At 42.1% G+C, this 20,658-nt stretch overlaps 1 protein-coding gene and 1 pseudogene across 8 annotated transcripts in view; both read right to left on the minus strand.

Moving 5' to 3' along the window:
- LOC122890979 lies at positions 1-14,341 on the minus strand (annotated as a pseudogene).
- Positions 13,339-20,658, minus strand: part of PEX5 (peroxisomal biogenesis factor 5) — a 16,953-nt gene continuing 9,633 nt past the window's right edge. For all 8 annotated transcript variants that reach the window (XM_044229438.1, XM_044229432.1, XM_044229437.1 and 5 more), the window contains 6 exons: positions 16,750-16,893; positions 16,477-16,547; positions 15,871-16,083; positions 15,363-15,528; positions 14,942-15,099; positions 13,339-14,767 (listed from right to left, as the gene is read on the minus strand). In XM_044229438.1, the coding sequence (XP_044085373.1) occupies positions 14,566-14,767; positions 14,942-15,099; positions 15,363-15,528; positions 15,871-16,083; positions 16,477-16,547; positions 16,750-16,893 (954 nt within the window). In that variant the 3' untranslated portion in view covers positions 13,339-14,565. The remainder of the gene's footprint in view (positions 14,768-14,941; positions 15,100-15,362; positions 15,529-15,870; positions 16,084-16,476; positions 16,548-16,749; positions 16,894-20,658) is intronic.

Genomic DNA, 20,658 nt, shown 5'->3' on the forward strand with positions numbered 1-20,658 from the left:
CTAATGATTTTTCAAAATGCTGTCCTAGACCTGGTAAATGTACTGAGGAACCCCAGGAGCTTGACTTCTGCGACCGCGTATAATTTGGGTTTCCTGGCTGGATACGTAAGTAGCTCAGCCAAAAACCAAACACCCTTAGTGAGCTTCAGGGATTGGTCGGGCATGTCCTGCCCTTCCACATTCCTCTCGGCAATAGTATAAGCACTGATGTTTTGCAATTTGCTGGAAACAGTGCCATTATTTAAATGACATTTCTTAATCTGAAACTGAAGTTCATTTTCATCGTGAACATCCTTCCATGTGGCAAGGAAGACTGGGCGATCCATTTCGCCATCTTCTACAAAAAGCGCATTGAATGGGATGAGGCAGCCGAAGCAGAAGATCTCCGTGTTGTTTTCACAGCCAGCCGCAGGTTATTCAGAGGTTCCATCTTCATGACTGGGCTCAAGGTGTTGAAAGGCAGGGAGACATCAGTGCTGTGGCTTGGCATCAGCCGTGGACGGATGGTCGGAGGAGAGCTGAGCGTGACACCAAAGCTATTCTTGTTAAACTGGACTAAGAGCCTGTCCTGTGCTGCAGAGCTTTGTAGGTGAAGTTTGTTTTGTTTTGTGAAGTCCATTTAGTTTGTTTTGTGAAGTTCATTTCCATCAATATGCGCCCTTGGCAGTGAGTAAATGTTCCGGAAATCTGCAAGCCTTTAGCTTTTACTGCAGGCAGCCAGACAGCCTTAGGAGTGGCATCTCCACCAGGTGCCATGCCTATTCTGGAGAGAGTTCAAACGGGTTGTTGGGACCCCTGCTGACTACAGCAGGAAAGAGGTGATCTTTCACCTGATGACAGTCACCAGACTGTCTAGGTCTCCTCCCAAGACTTTTTTTAAGATTTTATTTTTTAAAGATTTTTTTATGTTTATTTGAGCGAGGGTGCATAAGCAGTGGAGGAGGGGTGGTGGAGCGGGGCAGAGGGAGAAGGAGAAGCAGACTCCCTGATGAGAGGGAGCCAGGTAGACTCAGGTCTCAGTCCCAGGACCCTGGGATCACGACCTGAGCTGAAGGCAGACACTTAACTAACTGAACCGCCCAGGCGCCTCTTTAAGATTTTATTTTTAAGTAATTGCTAACCCAATGTGGGGCTTGAACTTACAACCCCAAAATTAAGAGTCACATGGTCTACTGACTGAGCCAGCCAGATGCTCCAAGAACAAACTCTTATTTAAAATTCTACTGGAGGGGCGCATGGGTGGCTCAGTGAGTTAAGCCTCTGCCTTCAGCTCAGGTCATGTTCTCAGGATCCTGGGATCGAGCCCCACATGGGGTTCTCTGCTCAGCAGGGAGACTGCTTCCCCCTCTCTCTCTGCCTGCCTCCCTATCTGTGATCTCTCTGTGAAATAAATAAATAATCCTAAAAAAAAAATAAAGTTCTACTGGAGTTCTAGGTAGTACAATATGATAAGAAAATAATTAAAAGGAAGAGGAAGAGGAAGAAATAAAAAGGTCATTGATTTTATATGATTGTCTATGATCTAAAAGAATATAATGTCAGATTAAGTAAATATAATGTCAGATTCACAAGAGAATTTGGCAACTAGATATGTTAATTATACAAAAAATAAAAAATTGGGGTGCCTAGGTGGCTCAGTTATTTAGCATCTGTCTTTGGCTCCAGTTATGATTCCAGGGTCCTGGGATCGAGCCCCACATTGAGCCCCACATCAGGCTCCTTGCTCAGCAGGAGGCCTGCTTCTCCCTCTCCCATTCCTCCTGCTTGTGTTCCCTCTCTCACTCTCTCTCTGTCAAATAAATAATAAAAAAAATAAACTTCATTTTCATACACCAGAAAAAAAAAATTTTAACACACAATTTAATAAAGACAATAGTAACAATAACCATAAAAATCGCAAGTACCAGAAACAAATCTAACAATTCTAAAATGTTACATTAAAACAATAACAAAAATCAAAAAAATTAAAAATAAAAAAATTGTTAAAAAAACAATAACAGGGGCGCCTGGGTGGCTCAGATGGTTAAGCCTCTGCCTTCAGCTCTGTTCATGGTCTCAGGGGCCTGGGCTCAAGCCCTGCATCCGGCTCTCTGCTCAGCAGGGAACCTGCTTCTCCCTCCCTCTCTGCCTGCCTCTTTGCCTACTTGTGATCTTTCTCTCTATGTCAAATTAGTAAATAAATAAAATCCTTAAAAAAAAAAATCTAAGTAAAACTGAAAGTTTTAGTTCTGTAAGTTTCACAAAAAAATCATTGTAAAGATGTCAGCTTTCCTAAAATTGACCAACAACTTACATGAAATCCTGATTAAAGTCTCAATAGGCTTTTGTGGAACTTTCTTAAACTCTTCATATATACATTTTATAATAGATATACATATAACATATATGATATATAAATAAATATGTAATAAATATATACAATATATATATAAGCAAAGTCTCAAGAATTTGTGTTTAAAAACTTAAAATGAATAAACTGAGAGAAGAGACTTTCTCTGAAATAAATAAAGACTATGACAAAGTTAGATGATGAAGGCAAGCAGTCTTGGGATAGGGATAAATAAAAAATAAATGAAACTGAATAGATCCACATGTATATGGCTCTGAAGAGATGACTAGAGGAAGCATTGTAAATCACTAGAAAAAAGAAGTTCTTCAATGTATGGTTCTGGAGTGCTGGGGTAATTAATTATCCAAATAGGAAAAAATTAATTGGGTCTTTACCTCACACTATATGTGAAAAAATCAATTTGAGATGGGTTAAAGTTTCAAATGTGAAAATCAAAGCATTAGCATTTACAGAATAATATATACGGTATTTCTAAATCTTGTTATTTACACACAGAAAACTCTACTCATTTTTCTAAAAGAGTGAGAAATTCAACGACATTAAAGTTAAGAACTTATGTTAATCAAAAAATACTAGAATGTGAGTGAAAAGACAAGCCACAGACCATGAGAAGTTTTTTGTAATACATATGGATTAATCTCCAAAATATATAAAGATCTTCCTTAAAATCAGAAATAAAAAGATAGCCCCATGGGAAAATGGGCAATAAAAATAAATTGTGCAATTCACAGAATGGGAAATACAAATGGCCAATAAACATGGAAGCACACTCGATCTCTCTGTTAATCAGAGAGATACAAATTAAAATCACAATGCAAGACCACTTTGAAATCACTGTAATGTAAAAATTAATGTCTAAAATACCAAGTTAGAGAACAAGGTATCCACAATCCAAGGTATGTAAATGATATAGATCAGCAGGAATTCTTATACACGCTGACAGGTGTATATATGGAATGGAAATTGGCACACTCACTCTTGAAATAATTCAGCATTACCTTATAAATTAAACATTCACAATTCTACTCCTTCATATATACCCAAAATCACTGGCATATGTGCACGAGGAGACAGTTACAAGAATACTTAAGCAATGATTTGTTCATTATAGCCAGAAGTAGAAACAATCAAAGTGTTAATCAACAAAAGAATGAAATAATTTGTGGTATATTTGTAAACTGCAGCTATATATTGAAATATGAATGAGTCTGATATACAATGTTAAATGAATAAAAGCAGAACCCAGGAAACTACAACAGAATGATACCATTTTTAGAAAACTCGAATATAAATGCACTATTGTTCAGGGAAGCATGCATGTAAGATAAGAAGTATTTTTGGAAAAGGGATAGTAGTTACTTCTGAAGAAAAGTCAAGGAGAGAAAACAGAGGAGAAGCATAGAGTTTCAACATTACTGATAACATTCTGGTTGTGACCATTGAAGGGAATGAATTTCATTACTGTGCTTTGTAAATTACATGTTAAATGTGTTCTTTGTACCAAATGTTATATAATAAATTATTTTAAACAATGAACAAGAAAGGTTCAGTTACAGCTTAGTAACTGATGGGATGTGGGAGTGAGGAGGAGTTGGGAACGAAGGTTTCCAGAAGGTTTCCAGTCTGGGGAACTGAATGGAGGTGAAAGTTTTATAATAATAATTGTGTTGGTCAGGAAAAGCTAACTGTTGAAAAAAAAAAAATCCCATTAGATCATTTACGAGAAGGACTTGGGTCAGGACTTTCATTCACATCCCAGTATACCAACTGAGGTCATAACAGCACTTAAACCGCCTGAAAATCTGGGTATTCTCCTTTCCCTTGTATACAATTACTCTGGTATATGGCCATCGGCCCTTTAGAGAAGATTTGGAGTCTATTTATTGAATATACTTGTGGTGGCATGGCAAGTTTCCTTTTTAAAGGGAACTATCCTCTCTTTCAATTGATAACTGACACAGATCTGGAACCTGGGGGAAGGATCATGATTTTCCCCTGTAGAGGCTAACAAGAGTCCTCTGCAATACTTTTTTTTTTTTATGGTGCAAAAAAGTTTATTTATTTATTTTTAATTTCTTTTAATTTTTTATTTTTTATAAACATATATTTTTATCCCCAGGGGTACAAGTCTGTGAATCGCCAGGTTTACACACTTCACAGCACTCACCAAAGCACATACCCTCCCCAATGTCCATAACCCCACCCCTCTTCTCCCAACCCCCCTCCCCCCAGCAACCCTCAGTTTGTTTTGTGAGATTAAGAGTCACTTATGGTTTGTCTCCCTCCCAATCCCATCTTGTTTCATTTATTCTTCTCCTACCGCCTTAAGCCCCCATGTTGCATCTCCACTTCCTCATATCAGGGAGATCATATGATAGATGTCTTTCTCTGCTTGACTTATTTCGCTAAGCATGATACGCTCTAGTGTTAAATTTATTTTTTATTTATTTTCAGCATAACAATATTCATTACTTTTTTAATTTTTTAAATTTATTTTTTATTTATTTTCAGCATAACAGTATTCATTGGCTACCCACCTCTTACTCTTAGGAACACTATATGCTATTAACTTTCACCATAGTTTCCTAGGGGTTAGAGTCCCCTGATTCCCACCAACCTTACCATCTATATGGTAATTATGCCCACCTTCCTCTCTCATGCTTAAGTGCTTCCCTACAGCTTCTGCTGTTGTAGAATCCTATCATTCTACTGACTCAAGGGAACCGAGACTCATATGGGACTCAGTATAGCTTTTCAATCAAGTCTCGAGCCCAGGGATATTTTCTATTATTCATTTATTTGATTGAATTTATTCTTCTTTTGGAAATTGTCTAAGTTCCGTATATTAGATTTCCTTGATGGGTCCTAATCCTGTCTTTCCCTCATTTTTATTCCTATGGGGTTTCTTTAAATTTTTTTATTTTTATTTCTATGTTTCTATAGGTACCTATGATTTTTATATTTAGTTTTCAGTGGTGATCATCTTCTGTTTCTGTTTCCCTATTGCATTTTTACTTAGAAAATCACGTCTAATGGTCCTAGGAAGTCCTTTTGTGCTCTATTGGCATTTTCTTAAGAATTCCCGTGTGTGTGTTATGTGTGTGTGTGTGTGCTGTTTGCTGAGATTCTCTTCTGATTATCTTATCATTCGTTCAGCCACGGGCTGTGGTTGAGTTCTACCCCAATACTTCCCTCGTCCCCACCCTGTGTAAATGAAAGCAGCACCCCAGGCACCAGAAAGCAGTTCATCCACATCCAGTGGCTTTTGCCATGCTGCTGCTGGTCAAGGCAATCACTGCTCAGCTCTAGCGCGGTTCGCTGCCAGAGCCACGGTCGCGCTGGGGCTGCACTCCGCTGACACAGAGCTTACTCAGAAGCGCTGTTGCCAAGCTGCAGCTTGCAACAAGCTCTTTCGCACGCCACACAACTGCGGACACCGAGCCCTGGCACTGAAGGGCCTCTGTGCAGGACATAGACCCTATCCCTGCACAGGTCCCTCTCCACAAGCTGTGTTCTCCCTTCCATAACAAAATGAGCTGGACAAGGTCTCTAGCTCCCTCACTCTACGGTTTTGTTCTGAAAGACAGTATACCCTTAAGAACGTCTCCTTAAGTGGCGTCTGGGTGTCTCAGTCGGCTGAGTGTCCAACTCTTGATTTCAGCTCAGGTCACGATCTCAGTCAGGGTCATGAGATCAAACCCCACATTGGGCTCTTCATTGGGCTCTGTGCTGGGCATGAAGTCTTCTTGGGATTCTCTCTCTCTCTCTCCCCCTCTGCCCTTCCCATCCCCACTATCACTGACTGACTGAATAAATAAATAGAAAGTACATTTGTTTCAGTGATGAGGGGTTGCTAACAAATGAAAAGAAGACACACACACAAACATGAAGCTATCACAGCAATCCAAGAGACATGATATGCCCCTAAACAAAAGTAACAGTAACAATAAAAAGACCAGAGGACCCTTGGGAGCTAGATTGAGGAGGGAAATCCTGTGGGACTGGGTGACTGAAGAAGTATCACAGGACCATAAGGACTCATCCAGATCCATTCATTGTTTTCTCCTGTGATGTTGCCAAGAGTATACAACATGAGGAGCAATTTTTAAAAGGGAATTCCTGTTCTGAATATGTTGAGTTTAAGGTAGCTGGGGGACATCCAAATGGAGGAGACAGAATGTGAGTGTGCCACATGTGTAAGGCCCAGGGTGAGATCTATGGTAAATTATCATCAACATTTAAATGGTAGGTACAGGGGCTCCTGGGTGGCTCAGTGGGTTAAAACCTCTGCTTTCAGCTCAGGTCATGATCCCAGGGTCCTGGGATCGAGCCCCACGTCGGGCTCTCTGCTCTACAGGGAGCCTGCTTCCTCCTCTCTCTCTCTCTCTCTCCTGCCTCTTTGCCTACTTGTGATCTCTGTCTGTCAAATAAATAAATAAATCTTTATAAATAAATAAATAAATGGTACGTACAGCCACAGGGTAGATGAAGCCAACAAAGAATCCTGGAAAGCAGGTAAAGAGAATTTAAGGAACAGATAGACACGGAGACACAAAGAGGAGACTAAAAAGAAGGAAAAAAAGGAAGAGAGACACGGAAGAAGGTTTAAAAGAAAGTCATCATCAATGCAGGCCAGTGAGTACAGCCATATAGATTGCACACAGCACAGCCCTGGCTAGCATCATTCACATGGACCACGTTAATGGCGCCCCCAAGATATGCAGTGTACCCTCTGCCCAACCAGGTATGGCAGAGCTGCTTAGGATCAAATGTCAGAGTTAGGTCAAGCAAGATCAGAAATGTGCACTGTCTTTGACAATGAATGGAAGTCATTGGTAACCTGAGCAAAGCAGTTTCAGTGGTGTAATGAGGGCAGCAAAGAGTACAGAGAACAACTCCGTGAAGAAGCTTGGCTGTGAGGAAGAAGGAAGACACTGGTGGGGGTAGATTGGTGGCTAAGAAAGGATTATTTGGGGGGCGCCTGGGTGGCTCAGTGGGTTAAAGCCTCTGCCTTCAGCTCAGGTCATGATCCCAGGGTCCTGGGATTGAGCCCCACATCAGGATCTCTGCTCAGCAGGGAACCTGCTTCCTCCTTTCTCTCTGCCTGCCTCTCTGCCTACTTGTGATCTCTGTCTATCAAATAAATAAATAAAATCTTTAAAAAAAAAAGAAAGAAATGATTATTTTGTTTGGTTGATCTAATGGTGATCAGTTAGATTTTTATTTGGTTAAGGATGGGAAATAGTTGAGCATGATTACTTAATGAAGAGAAAGGGCCAGTAGGGATGGAGGAATTAAAGGTAAAGGCTAGATGAGCAATTCTGCCAAGACTGAAACTTGAAAGCCTGAATAAGGGATTATCCTTGAAGAGGAAGATGGTAGTTGTAGGAATGACCCAACGGACACAAGTGGAGATAAACTTGTAGGGGGCAGATGAGAACATTTATACAGTGTTTTCCTGATGACCTTGCAGGATCTCTGCTGCGAGAAAAAAGGGAGTTGCCAAGTAGAAACCTGCCCAGGAAGGCCTCTGAGTACAGAGAGGGAATTTAACAGTTCCTATGCAGAAAAAATAACCTAAAACTCAGTTCAAAGTTTTAAAGAAAGTATGTAGGAGAACATGGCTGGCTCAGTCAGTAGAGTGCAACTCTTGATTTTGGGGTTGTGAGTTCGGGCGCCACACTGGGTATCGAGATCACTTTAGAAATAAAAAAGTCTAAAAAGAAAAGTGTCTCAAGATACAATCATTAGGAAGAGAGACTGTAATCAAGAAAGCAGAGAGTACACCTCATCCAAGAAGATACACAGGTGGCAAATAAGCCCTACAAAAAGCTGTTACACATCATCTGTCATAGGGGAAATGCCAGTGAAAATGACATACTACCACACACCTATTACAACAGCCAAAGTTCAAGACACTGACAACACCAAATGTGTGAGGGTGTGGAGCCACAGGAACTCTCAGCCACTGCTGGTGGGAATGAAAAATAGTACAGTCACTCTGGAAGCCAGTCTGGAAGTTCCTTACAAAAAGGAGCATGGGGGGCTCAGTGGGCTCAGATCATGATCCCAGGGTCCTGGGATGGAGCCCCACATTAGGTTCCCTATTCATCAGGGAGCCTGCTTCTCCTTCTCCCTCTCCCTCTGCCCGTCCCCCTGTTTGTGCTCACTGGCTCTCTCTCTCTCTCTGTCTTTCCATCAAATAAATAAATAAAATCTCTGAAAAAAGAGGGGTGCCTGGGTAGCTCAGTCAGTAAGTGTCTACCTTCTGCTCAGGTCATGATCCCAGAGTTCTGGGATTGAGCCCCACATTGGGCTCCCTCTTCAGCGGAAAGCCTGCTTCTCACTCTCCCGCCCCCCCTGCTTGTGTTCCCTCTCTCACTGTCTCTCTCTCTCTCTGTCAAATAATAAGCAAAATCTTTAAAAGGAAGGAAGGAAAGAAACATACTCTTATACAGTTCAGCAATCATGCTACTTGGTTTTTACCCAAAGGATATGAAAACTTTTGTCTAAACAAATATTTATAGCAGCTTTATTTGTAATTGCAAAAACCTGGGAAAAACCAAGATGCCCTTCGGTAGTGAATGGATAAACAGAGATACATCCAGACAATGGAATATTATTCAGCGCTTATTTAAAAAAAAAAAAAAAAAAAAAAAAAGCTCTATCAAGCCATGAAAAGACATGGAGGAAACTTAAATGCATATTGCTAAGTGAAGTAAGCACATCTGAAAAGGCTGCATATGGTAAGATCCCAACTCTATGACATTCTGGAAAAGGTTAAATCATGGAGACCACTAAACGGTCAGACTTGGGGTGGGGGAGACACAAATGAGCAGAACACAGAGGATTTTGAGGGCAGCAAAAATATTCTGTGTGATACAACAATGATGGATATAGTTATTATGTGTTTATCCAAACCTATGTGATGCATAACACCAAGAGTAAACACTAAAGTAAACTATGGACTTTGGATGATTACAATATATCAACAGAGGTTCATACTTGGTTAAAAAAAAAAAAGTCCCATTCTGGTGGGTGACATTGTTAATGGGATAGGCCATGCCTGTGGGGAAGCAGAGGGCTTGAGGGAAATCTCTGCGCCTTTCTGTCAACTTTGTTGTAAACCTAAAACTGCTCTAAATTTTTTTAAATTTAAAGTAAAAATTAGAAGTAATATTTTAAATTAAAAAAAGAAAATAAAGAGGAGCTCGAGGAGGCCCTCAGGGCCTTGTGCAAGCTCCAGTTAGAGAAGAGGGTGTCTGGCGTGCTTCCTTCCCTCCTTCCCGCCCCTCTTGGTTACAGGATAGTGGGGTCAGCCCATCGGCAACAAGGCACTGAGGCCATTAACCCAAATTCCCACACTTGCCAAGAAGGCCTTTTGTCCTTCAACTCCCATCATTTACCTACAGAGGGAGAATGCCCAGAGGAAGAGGGTCTTACTGAAATGAACACACAGATCATCTGCTGCTTACACTTCTTCCTGGAAAAAGAAAAACTTGGATTAAAAGTTAAATTGTTTCTTTAAAGTTGCAGACCTCCAAGTCATTTTTTTAAAGATTTTATTTATTTGTGTACATTGTCCTTATTATCTGATCTGTTACTTAAATAATATCAAAATGGCCTAAAGAAAAAACATCAGTTTCCTAAATTTCTAAATACAAATGGTTCAGCAAACCCTGCAGCTATACCCTGATGCTGGATGATACCCGCCTTTATAGTCCTAAATGGGTTCATCTCAGAGGCACCACTGCCAATATTGCATAAGCAGCAGGTGCTCTTCAAACCAGATGCGTATTTCCTGTGTGTTCTATGACTTCAGGTTCCTTCATCCAACATGCCTAGTCCATCTTTTCCAGTCAGTCACATCCTGGGCTCCAACGTATAAATTCATTATTGCATGTATCGTGCGTAACTGTTCCAAAGGATCTTACTTTGTGTACCATGTATGTCAGAATATAGTGTATATTGCCATATAATGTAGAAAGACCATACAACCAACTAAGTGTTGTTGTACCAACTAAAATACCAAATAAAATTTGAACAGTGACTTTTTTTTGAAAAAAAAAATTTATTTCTTTGATAGAGATCAGTAGGCAGGGAGGCACGCAGAGAGAGATGGAGAAGCAGGCTCCTTGCTTGCGGAGTAGAGAGCCCGATGCGGGGCTTGATCCCAGGACACTGAGATCATGACCTTAGCTGAAGGCAGAGGCTTAACCCACTGAGCCACCCAGGTGCCTCCTCTAAGTCATTCTTTGTTTTTGTGTTTTAACAAGGTCACCCTTAACAGATTTGTATCCTACAGAACAAACAGCTGCTTCAAGCCATTCTGCCCGCCTGGTAATCAGTGCTTCTTAGTAAGCCAACCACCACACCCCGCCCCTCCGCTTTTATTTACATTCTCCCAAACCTTCCCAGTCCCAGGGCTTTAAATGCAGTCTCTGTAAACAGGACTCTCAAATTTAAGCAACTAGCCCTGACTTCTATACCCACTTTATCTACTTGACATCTATTTTTGGAGAGATCTTGACCTTCGATCTAATGTGTTCAGTATAGAGCTTTATATTTGCCTTACCAAACCTGCTCCGCCCACCATTTCCCCTTCTCTGTTAAAGGCATCACCATTCTTGCAATTGCTCAGGCCAAAAATCTAGAAGTCTTCCTTCATCTCTTACCCTAGCCCTCTACATCTACCCAATCCAGCGGCAAATCCTACAGTTGTACCTACAAAATATATGCTGAATTTGTGCAACTTCCTCATCTGTGTGCTATCCATCCATTCTTCCCCTGCCCTCCATCTCCACCCTAGACTAAGCCACCAATATCTCTCAGTGGGCTGACTGCCTAACTGGTCCTCCTGCTTCAGCTCCAACCCACCCCAGCCTCATGCATCCATTCTTTATCCTGTGGCCAGAATGGTCTTTTAACACGTAATCACATCACATCACATTTGTTTAACCTCTCCAGTGATTCCCTGGAACTTAGAATAAAATTCAGACTCTTCTCCATAATCATGGCTCCTGACCACTCCTTTCTACCCTCTGTCCTGCCACTGTCCTCTCCTCTACGTGCAGGCTCCTTCCTGTTAGTGTGCACAGAGAGCCCTTTTACCTTCAGATCCCAGCCTTCACATTTGCCCCCTGGGACCTGGGGCCCTCCCAGACACTCAGCTCACCTCATGAGAAAGGCCTTTCCTGACCACAGTGTTGCCCACAAGCTATCCCCTTTACTCTCTAGCGCAATGTGCCATTGTGATTTCTTCATCGTACGTAAAACAGGCATTTTCTTTTTTTTTTTTTTCAATTTATTTATTTTCAGAAAAACATTATTCATTATTTTTTCACCACATCCAGCGCTCCATGCAAGCCGCGCCCTCCACAATACCCACCACCTGGTACCCCAACCTCCCACCCCCCCCCCCGCCACTTCAAACCCCTCAGATTGTTTTTCAGAGTCCATAGTCTCTCATGGTTCACCTCCCCTTCCAATTTACCCAAATTCCCTTCTCCTCTCTAACGCCCCTTGTCCTCCATGCTATTTGTTATGCTCCACAGGCATTTTCTTTTTAACTTGTATATTCTCTCAGTCAACTCATATGTAAGCCGTGAGAACAGAGCCCTTGGGAATGGTATCCCTGGTGCCTGAACAGCACCTGGCACGTGATAGGGGTTCAATTACCACCAGATGGATCTGACTTGGGTTCAAGAGCTGCCTCGCCCTGGCCATGCAAGAAAAGCATCCTCTTGGACACCTTCATGCCACCAAAGGCAGGCCAAGTAGGTAAACCTGGAGACTTCAGTGAAACCAGGCATTAGCTCAATTCTCACGCCAGGAGTTTCTCCTTTTATCTACACATTATAGAAACTGCTGCATCAGTTTGTTGCTTTGCCTGCCTGCCATTCAGAGCCCAGGGCACAGCTGTCCCAAGATCACCCAGGTAACAATGACAGATGCCCCTCCCTTCCCCCCGAAGGTGTATTGTTGGGTTTTTCTATGGAAGTATTACCCATGCACTAAGAAAAATTGAAAGTTACAGAGGAGTATGACAAAGCAGGAGAAAAGTAACTCATAATCACAGTTTTAGCATAATGGAATTATTTCCCTCGTCTCTTTTCAATGCATGTTTTTCTTGAGATAACCTATAGTTTGCCAACCTTTTCTTTCCCATCATGTGTTTTATGTTAGCATTTATTGTCATTGGAAATAACTAAATATTTCACTATCTGGATAATTTACTGAACCAATTCTCTTTTAGGCATTTTTTTATTCAATTCTAACATGGCTATGGACGTTTATTTCCAAATATAAATATTCTTTGTTTTAAAAAGTTTCCCCAGGATAGGGACACCCAGTGGCTCAGTGGGCTAAGCATCTGACTCTTGATTTTGACTCCGGTCATGATCTCAGGATTGTGAGATTGAGCCCCACATCAGGTCCTATGCTGAGCATTGAGTCTGCTTGATTCTCTCTCCCTCTGCCCCTCCCTCTTGCTTGCACTCTCTCTCTCTTAATAAAAAAAAAAAAAAAACTTCCCCAGGATCAATACCCATCTTTATATGGCTCTTGATACAGTTTCTAATAAAACCAGGGAGAGCCAGATGAAAACCTTTAGAAAGCATAAGTATTGGCAAAACTACCATAATCCTCCCATGTAATTCAGAATGAAAACAATACCAATTATATCACACCCATATTTCCCTTTATAGTATTATCACAAGTATGAAAAATGCATGATTGTTAACCAGTGGTCTCTCTTGCTAAACTTTAAGTTCCATGAACATAGGGACCTTGTCCATGTTATTCACAGTACCAGGCATATATTAGGTGCTCAATATTATTGGATAGATGGATGAGTAATCAATACACCAAGGAGAATTTGAGAGACAAAGAAAGAGGAAGAACACTGTTAAATACCTGTCTTTCAGACACCAACCCACCTCCACACCTCAACTTCACACCTGGCAGAACTCACACCCAGATCAGCTCCATTTATTCTTCATACAAATTTTATTCATAGTTTTATTTTTAAATCATTTACACATATTCATACAAAGAAAAATAAATTTCAGGATGGAACCTTGGGACCATGGTAGTTTAAAAACAAAAATCTCTCTGATCGTTAGCTACTGAAGACAAGGCAAAAAAGGCTTAGCAGTCATTTCTGGGGGTTAGTGTATCTCCCCATACAGGGGACAGTTGAGAAGAGTCCAAGCTGCTCCCTCAGTCTTCACCTTGTGGAGGTAATATGGGGGGAGGGGTTTTTTCACTGCTTTCCCCTAGAAACATTTCAAGAAGTACAACAAAAGGCTTATGGTAACACTGAACTGCCTCTTTGCTAGGAATTTGGCAAGACTATTTCTGAACCAACTTTCTAGAAGAGTTAGCTCAAGGCCTACTCACAGGCCTTTCTGAGAGGAGAGCTGACTGCACTCACCACACCCCCAGGCCACCTGCTCTTCCTCCCACCAGCGCCCTTGATCTGACCCCATCTGGTCCCTCCTAGGCTCATTCCACAAATATGCCATCCTCCTACCCTACATACAAACACTCTCTGTACAACTGACCCCAGCAACTCCTTTGGACCCCTCAATAATGATGCCAGCAGCACCGCATGCAGCATTGTACCCAGAGAATCTGAACTACAGCCAGGAGAGGTCCAGGAGCAAGAGAACTATGAGCAGCCCTATCAAACTCAGCTCTGCTGAGCAAAAGCAACATTTCAACCCAACAGGCCAACTCCTAACATCCTGTCCCAGGTGGAGTCATCTCAGAGATGGATGGTAGAAGAACCTGCTGCACACCATTGACCAAGAAAGCTGTACTATTATCAGTTCCCAGTAAGTAGGGGAAAGGACAGACATTACGAATGTGGTAGACCCTATCAGAAATGGCAGCTGATGACAACAGTTACCCTAGATCTTCGGGTCCTACCCAAAAAGCAGCACCAAGAAAGGGCATGATGAGCAGAGAGATCTGGAGCTCAATGTACATCCCTTGAATTACCAAGGGACTCAGAGATAACACAGCTCATTTCCTACAGTGATGTAGGAAGAACATGGACTACCCCCCACCCATTACGTTGAGGCAGCTCCTGAAGGGCCACACCGCTTGTGGTCATCAGCCCACCCCCTTAGTAGGCCCATTTGGGGAGAGGGAGTCACGTCCAGAGCAGGGACCCCTCCAAGCTGACACTCACAGGGCAGCCCATCCCACTGTCACTGGGGCAGGCCAAACATAGCTAGGAGGGTGGGCAGATCCCGGGCATCGGCTGCCCCATAGGCATCGCTCTGGCCTAACATGGACAACGCCAAACGCAGGGTGCTCCAGATATTCTCCGACATGGCACCCCCTTCTCCCCGAGGGCCCCGGCTTTTCCTCTGCATGTTCAGGGCCTCCAAAAAGTGTTCCACAGCCTCCCTGTGGGGAAGAAGAAGGAGAGCTGGTGAGCAGAACATTAATGGAAGGAGGCAGATCAGCTGGCATGGGGAGAAAGCTGGGGCTGTTTAGTCAAACAGAGGATTAGAGAATGAGGAGCTACGGCCAAAGGCAGGGAGAGAGTTCATTCACTAATTACTCCATAGATGCTCTCACCGGTGAGCTCCAAGGTTGATGCAGCTGATGCCCAAGTTATAGCGGGACCGTATATAGCCAGGCTGTAGCTCGAGGGCCCGACGGTACGCAGCTACCGCTTCCTCACTCTGGTTTCCGTTGGCCAGGGTGGCCCCTAGCTTATTCCACAGCAAATAGTCCTGGAACAGAGATGGGAAAGGAGTAGCGACAACAACTAGGCTCAGATCCAACTCTGCCCATCCTCCCCGGGTCACCGTTCTGTTTAGCTAATACATGTTACTCTCCCTTCCTTTCTTCTCAAATGTTCCCAGCCTTCTCTGCCCAATTCTCCCAAGGCAATCAGTATATGGAACGGAAGCTCCCGTGACTTCGAAGGTCCCAACAAATGATCCTTCAGTAAGATGCAATCATGTGCTATTTCCATTCCTCCCCTGAGGCTCACATTGGGACGAACACTGAGGGCAGCTGTGAAGCAGTCCACCGCTTTGTCATACTCCCCACTCAGGTTGAAAAGGACTCCTAAGCCACACTGCACATCCGGGTCAATGGATGTAGGGTCCAGGCGCACAGCAGCCAAGAAGAGCTCTTTCACTTCAAGAAAGAGGGAGCTAGATCAATAGGAAAGAAAAAGAAAAAAAAATGCAAAAATAAGTGGATGGATGTGTCTGTATTCTTACCCTTCCAAAATAATTCCTTAATTCGTCACTCATATCCCCAAGATTCATCCATCTATCAGTCATCCTCCTACTCTCAAATTTCATTTTAGAAACGGGTTTTTCTGTTTCATCCCAGCACTGCACCACACAATGCAGACCTCCTTCAAGTGCATCCCAGGCTTCCCATCCCACTCTGAGGTCCTTGAGTATCAATCCAGGCAGGCTTGAAAACCAAGGCCCTCCTTCTACTGGGGCTCAGGTTATCATCTGTCATCCCAGGAATCCTTCACTCACTCGGACAACAGAGACCCGAGGATGCGCTTGCTGGGGCCCTGTCCTGACCCCCCAGCCCCTTCTTCACCACGCACGACCAGATGGGCATAGGCCGGCGTGTAGCGCAGCCAGTCTCGCAGGGTTTCACAGGCCTGTCGCTGCAGGGACTCGTTGGTGAAGCTCACGGCCAGCGCCATGAGTGCTGTCCGGTTATCGGGCTTTAGCTCCAGACACCTGTTCAGACAGAGCAGGCAGAGTTGGTATCCGCAGTGATGCTGGAATATAGTCCTAAAACGCAGAGTCACAATGGCCTCACCTGCCAACTCCCTCAGATTAAAGACACAGAGGACTCCTCTACAGGGGTGTTATTGAAAAAAATTACAGATACAAGAAGGAGAAGGTTTTAGCAGCCAAGGAACCAGTGAGGGTCCTACATACAAAATTAAAGCTGATGAAGGAATGGAACAAGATATCTCCAATTCACTCCAAACCTTAAGAGTCTCACCACAAGAAAACACTCCTGCTAGTGACCAAAAAAAAGACAAGGATGTGGGTATGTAATCCTATCATTCCAATGGCTATTTACAGAGCCCAGGAACCACCTCACCCCACCGTTCATGTACTCACTTCCGCAGCGCACTGATGGCTAAGAGTTCCTGTTCATTCTCTGCCTGGGTGGTACCCAGATACTGCCAAGCCTAGAGAGAAGGTGTCAGATTCTATCACTGCATTCACCTTTCCAGCCTCTCTTTCTCTGGCTCCCCCACTCACCCTCTCACTCCTACTACCCCATCCCAGGCCATCACCCAGGCCCTAATCCACCTGCACTACTCTGTGGAGTTTCCCTCAAAACTGACGGAAGTGGGCTCTCATATGAAGTCAGAGTGGTGCGGCACTCACTTCCATGTGCTTAGGATCGTGCTGCACAGCCGCCTCAAAAAGCAGCACTGCGTTTGGCAGGTCCCCCTCCTGAAGTCGCCGGAGCCCCTCCTCAAAAGGCTGGGGGTGGTCACGCAGGGGGTTCTCCTCCTCAAACTGGTACCCCTAGAGAGAAAGGAAGCAAGTAAAAACCTAAGAAAGAGCCATCACAGTCAAAGCACCAGGATGGCGGATGACAACCAGGACAGAGGTGGAGAAGTTAAAGGCCTCCAAAAAGGTATCTAAATTAAATACGGGCAAATTTTCCCTATTAGAAAGGAGATCATCTACGACCGCAGTAAATCCATTCAGTACCACGCTCATGCTGCTATCTCCTGAAAAGCTAATAGTCTACAAATTCTGACCCACGCTAGGAATAAGCCAATTTTAGGAAGTCCTTATAGGCCTGTATTTCCACATCCTTGATTCTCACCACTGGACAGAACACATTTCTTACAGGATCTGCTTAAGATAAGCAGATCTTATGAGATCTTACCTTATGAGATAAGCTCTCCTTAGCTATTCAAAGGGCACTTCCTATTTTCCTGCAACAGTATGAAAATGAATAATGGAAATGCAATTTGGAATGAAAGGCTGCACCACTCAGATGCCACACTTAGCCAGCTCACAGAATCACTGTGCGTGTGACTGGATAACATGTGTTCAAGCACTCTGAAAATTTTAGTTGTTCACTAATTTCACTCTTAGAAGCTACTAATATTAATCTCTATCTGATAGTAAATGAAAGCTAGATCCCCAAATCCTGATAGCAGAAAATGCTTCAGAAAGATAACATTTTCTCACTGAGGATTTCTCATTTGAGGAAAGAATGATGCTACACGCAAAGCTCTGTCTACTGGTATTTCATGTCAGGCAAAGAATAGTAATAATAAGATAAAATGGGAGTCATGAGTAAGCCCCATGACTTGGGACAAGCAGATAAAATTTTCTTTTGGGGGAGTTCTTTTGGGGAGTTACCAACACAAACAACACACCAGAATGAAAAGAAGATGCAAACTACCAGGCAGAGCCCTTCTAAATGCAGCTAAGGACACGTAAGAATGAAACCATACATAATACAGACAAGAGCGAGGCCCCTTTTCACTATTACCATAGAACTGCTAAAAAAATTGGCAACACTTAAACCTTATCAGCCAAGTTCTAAACCATGATAAGCGATCAGATGTAAATTATTTGTGATGAACCAAAATTACAAAATTACAATGTAAGTCTAAAAAACAAGACAAATTACAGGAGCTGGATTAAAAATAAACATATTTAAAGTTTATTCATGTTGAGAATAGGTAATGTGCCTGGTAAATCTCTGTACAATATGAAAACTTAGAAGGTAGATAATGACCCCAGACCAGGAATCAGCAAGTCTTTTCTGTAAAATGCCACAAAGTAAGCAAATAAATATTTTGTCCCAACTACTCAACTCCACCTTTGAAGAGAGAAAGGAGCCACAGATAGGTAAGCAAATAAGTAGGACGGTGTTGCAATAAAACCTTATTTATAGACAGCAAAACTTGTATTTTGTATAATTTGCACATGTCACAAAATAGTACTTTTCAATTTTTTTCAACCATTTAAAGCCACTATCAGCTCACAGGCCAGGCAAAAACAGGTGACAGGCCAGACTTACTGCAGGCCATAGTTTGCTAACCCCTACTCCAAACTACCAGTTTACCACATTCAACCTCAATTCCTATCTATCAGCAATCCACGCCTTAAGCCCCCCTGTAGGAAACAGAGATCACCGTCATCTGTAAAACAATTTCATAATGAAATTAATTCCTGCCTTTCAGAGCTATTGAGCACATCGAATAAGAATATTCACCAAGCCGTATTATCAAAAAGCATAAAATAGGGTGCCTGGATGGCTCAGTGGGTTAAGACTCTGCCTCCGGCTCAGGTCATGATCCCAGGGCCCTGGGATCAAGTTCTGCATCTAGCTCTCTGCTTGGCAGAGAGCCTGCTTCCCTCTCTCTCTCTCTGCCTGCCTCTCTGCCTACTTGTGATCTCTCTGTGTATGTCAAATAAATAAATAAAATCTTCAAAAAAAAAAAGGGCATAAAATGCTATTCATAAAATAGGTATTATCCTGAAAAGACAATGTAACACATCAAGGCCATCAGATTGCAACCACAGGGTTCCCTAAGTGCTCCCTCGTCTGTGCTGTCTAGCCTCCTTGCCATTTTATCAACTGCTGATCAGAGAGGAATTGTTCACAATTAGAATACGTGCACAGTGGGAACAAGAATATGCTGGAGGAAGCTTCAACAGCCCGCCAAAGAATGCAGCATGAGCTTATGATCACTGCTGCAACCTAAAATGTCTAACCTGAGCTAGTCATTAAGTCTGATCCATTGTCTGGTCTACTCTGAAATCTCAAAGGATCACACAGCTTCTGCTCTTCTACTAAGAGTCTGTCCCATCACAGACACTTCTCTTTATGCTAAAAGAATACACTATCTGCTTGAGGTACACATGTTAAGTTGTCTTGAAAATTTAAGGACCATCCAGTAAAAAATAGTATTTTTCAGAGACCCATGAATTTATAGAACAATCAGGGTCAGAGTCACATTTAAAAGCAAAAAAAAGCACTACTGACATATAATTCAGTAATAGTTAGAATAAAGCCAGATAAAATCTGAATCATTCATTATTAGTGAGTAACAAAGTAGAGCACATTTCTGTGGAACATTAATGCAAATATTTCTAGTCCTACATCTGCAATATCTCAAGGTATCAATGATATCAAATAGGGTTCAAAAATCTAAAAACATAAGTTCTGAATTAAAAACTCTATTAAAAAAATTATATTCCACTTAGCAAGTCATTAACATGAGAGTAAAAAATGCTGCTCATACAAAATCAGTGCTATATCTGTATTTATCAAGCACAGAAATTTTCACCTAAAATTTATAATTTGCCATTTGTAAGCTAAGAGAACCTAAGCAACTTACCAAATTGCTAATACAAATTAATAAATGTATTATCTCCAGGTATTACCCGGTATTATACTAGGTGTTACCTTGAGTTCTTCCTCCTCAGAATTCTATAGAAGAAACTCATTTTGGCAAAACACAAAGCAGGATCCAAGAAGTAAGCTGTTTTCTACTAACAGGATAGCTCATAAAAAATCAGACTGCAAAACCCTATTTTCCCCAGTACTAAGTTTTTCATTGGCTTTCAAATGCTAACCCTTTTAAAGTTATCTTGAACTTAACTCTTCTTTATCTTTGCACACACAGCTCCCTGATGTCAAGATCTACTTCCAGCATCCAGCTCCACATCTCAGGCCTTGGTTTTAGCGCCAGAATCCTTTCCCAACCAGATCTGAGCTGGGAAGAGGCATCGCTACTCACCTCCTCAGTTCCTGTTTTGCTTCTTTCAAAACCCAATAATTCTCTCTCTTCCCTCTCATGCTTCAACTTAGCAGTTCAATTATTAACCACATCCCTAAATACCCTACAACCTCAAAGTACATTTTTTTCTACAGTAATACCTCTGAAATAGCATACGCTTCTAAGTCTAAGTCTATGCTGTGTACGAAACTAGATTATCTTTGACTAGCTGGGAAATTTTCCTAACATTTTATTTAATCTAATTCTTTGCAAACACCCTAAATTGGCACACATGGTCAGTACTTAGAGAAACAGATCCATTTTTTTATAATAACTTTTTTAAATTTTAACATAAATTTTTAAAATAAATTTGTGAGTTAAAAAAAGTAAATAGATACTAAGATGTAGCAACAGAGACATAGTCTACCAATTACTACTTTCTACCAAAGAAATCACACCGATCCCCCAATCAACCTCCAAAGCAGAGCTCCTTCATCTGTTTTCTGAATGTATCACATGCAAATCTCTGTCACAGGTATTA

Source organism: Neovison vison, chromosome 12, assembly GCF_020171115.1.
Source record: "Neovison vison isolate M4711 chromosome 12, ASM_NN_V1, whole genome shotgun sequence".
NCBI classification, from domain to species: domain Eukaryota; kingdom Metazoa; phylum Chordata; class Mammalia; order Carnivora; family Mustelidae; genus Neogale; species Neogale vison.